The 6,376-nt window shown below is 42.0% G+C and overlaps 1 protein-coding gene across 1 annotated transcript in view; it reads right to left on the minus strand.

Annotated features, from left to right (window-relative positions):
* The window catches only part of LOC123956638 (E3 ubiquitin-protein ligase RNF123-like), a 160,751-nt gene that overhangs the window by 145,163 nt on the left and 9,212 nt on the right, over positions 1-6,376 (minus strand). Inside the window, exons 13-17 of the mRNA XM_046028981.1 lie at positions 5,436-5,535; positions 5,230-5,291; positions 3,590-3,661; positions 2,289-2,409; positions 560-661 (exon numbers count right to left, since the gene is read on the minus strand). Of these exons, the coding sequence (XP_045884937.1) occupies positions 560-661; positions 2,289-2,409; positions 3,590-3,661; positions 5,230-5,291; positions 5,436-5,535 (457 nt within the window). The remainder of the gene's footprint in view (positions 1-559; positions 662-2,288; positions 2,410-3,589; positions 3,662-5,229; positions 5,292-5,435; positions 5,536-6,376) is intronic.

A 6,376-nucleotide genomic window follows, 5' to 3' on the forward strand; every position in this document is an offset into this window, starting at 1 on the left:
CCCTCTGCCGCGTTTCTTTGTCGCCCTCTGCCGCGTTTCTTTGTCGCCCTCTGCCGCGTTTCTTTGTCGCGTTTCTTTGCCGCCCTCTGTTGCGTTTCTTTGTCGCGTTTCTTTGTTGCCCTCTGCCCCGTTTCTTTGCCGCCCTCTGCCGCGTTTCTTTGCCGCCCTCTGCCGCGTTTCTTTGTCGCCCTCTGCCGCGTTTCTTTGTCGCCCTCTGCCGCGTTTCTTTGTCGCCCTCTGCCGCGTTTCTTTGTCGCCCTCTGTTGCGTTTCTTTGCCGCCCTCTGTTGCGTTTCTTTGCCGCCCTCTGCCGCGTTTCTTTGCCGCTCTTTGCCGCCCTCTGCCGCGTTTCTTTGCCGCCCTCTGCCGCGTTTCTTTGCCGCCCTCTGCCGCGTTTCTTTGCCGCCCTCTGCCGCGTTTCTTTGCCGCCCTCTGCCGCGTTTGTCCACCTCAGCTTGCTGGTGAAATGCAGCACTGATCTCTACAGTGCAGCATTTCACTTCAAAGAAACTTATCAACCTGTTGAAACCTCTGTGAATACAGACGCGACTGATACCAACCTTTGAGTGTTTTCTTCAGGTGGGAGAGGAGGCCCCCGAGTCTCTGTAGGTCAAAGTAGTCCACCTTCCCGTTGTAGAAGAGCTGGGGAGGGACGTAGGCCTCTGCAGAAAGACGACACAGGGTTACACCAATAATTTGGTCAGAATGAATGATGGTTTGGGAAAACAGGACAGAGGAGATGGATGAATGAGAGAGAGAAGCAGGAAAGTGAAGGACATTTAAAAATACAGATGTACACAGAGACAGATAGAAAAAGGCACAAAGAGAAGAGGAAATATGGCAGAGATTTTAAAATTAGCAGAGCCAAGAGGCAGAGATAATGGCTGACAGGGGAGCAGAGATAGTGAGCACACCATAAACAACCTTCATTATAATTGCAAAGCAGTAAATGTACAAAGAGCGTCCTCGTCCTTGTTGCTAGTTTCAGTGATTATGAGACCGGCCCCCGAGAAGTGAAGAGCAAACATGGAGGGCAGGCACACACAAAGACACATTCAAATACATCTATACACACAGACACAAGTATACAGCATATTTTGTGTAAATACAGAAAAGGAGGCCATGGGTTTAACAGCTGTTTAATGATAGGTTCTTCCATTAAAACACCCCGAACCTTTAACAGAGAGCTTTGAGAGGACTAAAATATAGTGAGATTAACATTAGCAATCAGACATTAGTACAGTGTGGGCGGGATCAGGTGCAGAGTTTCATTTCTACGGTATGGTGCATTTAAAACTCCCTCACATCATCCTGCACATATTAGAAGGATCAGAAGTTGGCTTATTACATTAAATGAATTTATTACATTTCAGCGGGACTTTGGAAACAATGCATTTATGTTCAGTTGACTCGACTACTGTAACGGCATCTTTACCAGGTTTCCCTAAAAGAATCGATCAGACAGTTGCAGCTGAATCCGAACGCTGCTGCTCGAGTCCCCACTAACACCAGGAAAGTGGATCACATCACTCCAGCTCTGAGGTCTTTGCACTGGCTTCTTGACTCACTGTCAGAGAACGAATTTTAAAATACTGCTGTTGTTTTATAAAGCTCGGAATGGTTTACGGACAAAATATATTTCTGGTCTTCTGCTACGTTATGAACCTTAAAGACCTCTCAGGTGGTCTGGGATCAGGTCTGCTTTCTGTCCCCAGAGTCCAAACTCAACAGGGAGAAGCAGCGTTCCCAGAAAACTGCAGATCTGCTGAAACTCTCAGTTCTTTCAAATTGAGCCTTTTCTTTTTCCCGCTGCCTGTTACTAAATCTAATGTGAGGCTTTTGATTAATATCTTATGCTGCATTTGTGCCCTTTATCCTTCTGATTTATCTCTTTTTAATGGTATTTAAATGTCTTTTTACATTGCCCTGTGTTTTATGTCAAGCACTTGCCTTGTTGATGTAATGTGCCCAATGGTGCCTAAATTACACGATACTGATTTATTTGAATGTGAAATTACATAAATCATGTTGTAAACGGCTGTAGCGCATGGACGCACACAACATATCCATTATAACTTATCGGATTAAAGGTTATTACTGATCAGTATGATGCTTTTACACATTTTAAAACACTGCTTATTTCATTCAAACTATTTATTCACATTTTAAGCATTATTGTATTTAGTTTGATTTTGCTGAAAACACCAAAGCGCTTTTCTCTGGTCGCTGCGCCGCCACAGAAATAATAATGGCTATGAATGAACAAATGTGAATAACAGTGTGCTGCACCTTCACTGCTGACGCTGCCAGGAGTCTTCCTGTTGCCTTCGTCCCAGCTGGCCCTCACAGCCGTTATGAGGCGGTGGAGGAAACACACCATGTACTCTGGAGGGCACAGCGCTGTCGGGTGCTGGAAGAAAAACACACGTATGAAAAGGATTTGTGCAAAGAGATGGTGGAGGGAAGACGCACTGGAACAAATATTGTTTGTTAGTAAAACTGGGCTGCAAAAATTAACACACTAATAACACTGATAATTTATTCTGGTCCAAATAAACTGAACTAAACTGAACTTGTTAAAAAAGAGACTTCTCACCTGGCCCATAATATACGCGGATTACAAACATGATGACAATTATTTTCTTTATCGATTAATACGATAAGTATCTTCCAGATTCATCGATTAGAAAAGTGTCTATTACATATCGGCAGATATAGAAAAATGCTCATCAGTCCGAGCTGACGACTTTGAGAGGCTGGAACAGATTCAAACAATGAATCAACCAATCGTTTCAGCTCTAAACTCAGCTTATGTTTGATGCAAATACACCTTAAAACAGCATTACACACAATATAATAACAATACAAATCTAGTATTGTGCAGTTTACAACATGACCTTTGTTATTTCCCACCTTGGTTGACAGATATTGTGAAATACAGTGCGAGTGTGTTTATATTTAGTCCTCAGTTGGATTGTGCTTCTAACAAAATGAAAATAAAAGCTGCCCTGTAGACAGATAGTGAGACAGCTTTCTTCCAGACAGAGATTATCCCCTAAATACAATACTGTGCAGAGATTTTAGGCAGGTGTGGGAAATGTCTGCCTCCCTGAAGGAGTTGCATGATGGATAAGTATCTGCCTGTACATCTCAGGCCATTCATTCTGACCTAATCCCCAAGTCTGTTTGCAGAAATGCAGCCCCAAACTTGCAGGAGACCTCCACCGTGCTTGACTGCTGCCTGCAGACACTCGCTCTCCAGCCCTTCGGCGAACAATCTGCCTTCTGCTGCAGCCAAATATTTCAAAACGGTAACTAGAAGCATTGATGCTGTTTTGAAGGCAAAGTGTGTTCACACCAAATACTGATTTTATTTAGATTTTTTCTTGTGTTCGCTCACATTTTGTTAATTCATAAATTTATTCTACTAACGTGTGTATTTTTTAAAGCATTCTTACTTTAAAGTTTTTCCTACACCAGCCTAAAAACTTCAACACAGTACAGTATGTCCGCTAACAGTGATCACAGACTAACGACGTTTTTAAGTGTTAACGGCAAGTAAAAGGTCAGGACCACCGACGCCTTCTTACCCCTCTGTTGCTGGCGTTTTCTTGGAGAAACTTCCTGAACTTATTGAGGAAAATGTAGCGAGAGGCTTCCCCCTGGAAGAGACACAAAGACAGAAAACCAGGATCAGGCTGCGACCCAGAGATACTGCTTCAACTGCTGGACAAAGTAAAACATTCAATGAAATAAGGAACCTTTACTTTAACAATCTCAGATTTCAAAGAGCTCTCAACTACTTCAAATACTCAGAGAAGGAGACACATAATTAATATATATTAATCTTCATGATGTGTTATATTTTGATGTTTTGGCAACGTTGAAACGTTCATATAAAAAATAAAGCTCTTGTAAAAGGAGATACTGAGACAGTAAAGCGCACACCACCAGTGTCGTTTCTCTCTGACGAACATTAATTAAACACCAAGTCACTGACGGCAGATCCGATCCAAACACCAGCTCCGACCAGCAGCGGAAACCTCACGAGGTCTTTTTAATTAACTCGGTCACTGTAGTGTGGAGAGTTAGTCAAGTAAATCAACTGGACCAAATGACAAAGTTGTTGATTCAGTATTTCACCATTTCAAGAGGCCGACGCCAACCAAGCGAACATAATAACACGCTACAGCTGCCCACTGATCAACGGCGCTGACACACAGCAGCTAGAGTCACCACAGCGAGGTGGTTTGGTTTACGCACGAGACTTAAGAGCCTTAAGTCCTGGACTTAAGGAGATAATTAAAAGTATTAAGATGAAAAGATCAATGATTTATAACCTGCAGAGCGGCGCTGTTGCTTCCTCCTCAGAGTCTGAAAGCGGGGGATTCGTGTCAACATGGCAACCCTGCATTCAAAGCTATATTTAAGCCCACAGCTGGTGTGACAGCTGAAACGTGGATCCTGTTATAATAACTAATCTTAGGCGGTGTCTTCTTCTGTCGGGACGTTTAAAATCCCGGGTTCCCACATGTGATTTTCACACAAAAGATGGAGCAGATCAGTGTTAATATTGAAAAAGTCACCAACCGGAAATTAGTGGATTTGAAGTCAGTTTTGCTTTGTTTTAGTCAAGATTTCGTCTGCGGGGATCCGTTTTAATTGTAGTTTTTGTCATAATTATCATACGAGACGGTGCTGATTTTGCTGAAGGACATTCTAGCAGTATTAAGGACCATTTCTTTCCATATGACAGTAGGTTTTTAATGTACCCCAATAGCCTTCTCTTCTCTTTCTTCCGACCTGGCTTGTGCTCATTCTTAACGATCAACTCATTTGCGTTGCTTTGCATAGACGGAGCCAGTTTAGCATGCTGGTTTCAGATTTAAATTCTCTCACAATCTGCACTTGCAGAAAAGAAAAACAACAAATGTTTCGAGCTGCTCGGCAGACTCCAGGTTCTCTCGTGTGCTGAAAGAAGGCATGAAATTCGGTTTGTTTCCCCGTCAGCGCACAATGACATTATTTGTGTGGTAAAATATTTTTTAATGAACGTCGTCGTTACAATTAAGTCATGGTATAAAAAGCCGTTGACAAAATGTTTTCGTTGACAAAATGAACACTGGAGCAGATTTTTGCAAGGAGCTCTGTGAAAGTACCGGCTGCTGTTTATTATTATATTGTTAAATGATAAAATAATAACAATAAACACAATATGAACTGTGCGTACCGTAGCTTTGTCTTTGTTATTGAGCAGCAACTTCAGGATCTGGACCTGCAACTCCTCCACAACTAAGGAGGAGAAGAGCGGAGTCAGCAGGACGGAGAACAATGCAGGAGTAAATGTACTCACTTTAAAGACCTAAACTATATAAACTACGAATAAGAAACTTGATGTACTTTTTCATTCAGAAAACACATGTGTGTTTGTCTGACCTTCAATCCTCTTTTTCAGTCTCTGACAGCCTCTCTCGTACGCTCGCCGCCTCAGTCGCTCATCTGCACTTTCGTCTTTGGGCTCCCGCTCATCTTTCCCCTGAGTGGACAATAAATAATAAACAAATAAACAGCCAATCAGTGTCCGTCTTATTAGTCGGCCCTGTCTGCCTTCACCACAGGCACAAACACAGGTCACATAAGACTGTTTGTGGACATGTCATTAGAGAATATTACAGCCTGCAGGTGACGATCAGGTCAAAATAATCAGAAAGAGTGAATAATAGTGAATAATAATAATAATAATAATAATAATCTTTATTTGTAGAGCACTTTTCAAAAACAAGTTACAAAGTGCTTTAACAAGTGTAAAGACAATAAAACACATAAAAACAAATATATGATAAAAGCAAGAAAACACTAAAATTCATGTTTAAAATAAATATAAAATATACATAAAATAGGATAAAATAAAGTCAAATAAGATCGGGAAAGGCTCTCCTATAAAAGTATGTTTTAAGAAGGGACTTAAAAGAGTTCACTGACTCAGCCGACCTGATTTCCTCGGGCAGGCTGTTCCAGAGCCTCGGGGCCCTGACAGCAAACGCTCTGTCCCCTTTAGTTTTCAGTCGAGACTCTGGAACAGACAACAGACCTCTGCCCGAGGATCTCAAGGTACGTGCTGGTGCGTATGGGACTAAAAGGTCAGAAATATAACAAGGCGAGAGGCCATGAAGAGCTTTAAAAGTGATCAATAGAATTTTAAAGTCAATTCTAAAACATACTGGGAGCCAGTGTAATGAAGCTAAAATAGGAGTAATGTGGTCATATTTCTTTGTTCTGGTTAAAAGCCTGGCAGCTGAGTTCTGGACAGTCTGGAGTCGATCAATAGATTTTTGGGTTAAACAGGTGAAAAGGCTGTTGCAATAATCCAGGCGTGA

Source organism: Micropterus dolomieu, linkage group LG18, assembly GCF_021292245.1.
Source record: "Micropterus dolomieu isolate WLL.071019.BEF.003 ecotype Adirondacks linkage group LG18, ASM2129224v1, whole genome shotgun sequence".
Classification (NCBI taxonomy): domain Eukaryota; kingdom Metazoa; phylum Chordata; class Actinopteri; order Centrarchiformes; family Centrarchidae; genus Micropterus; species Micropterus dolomieu.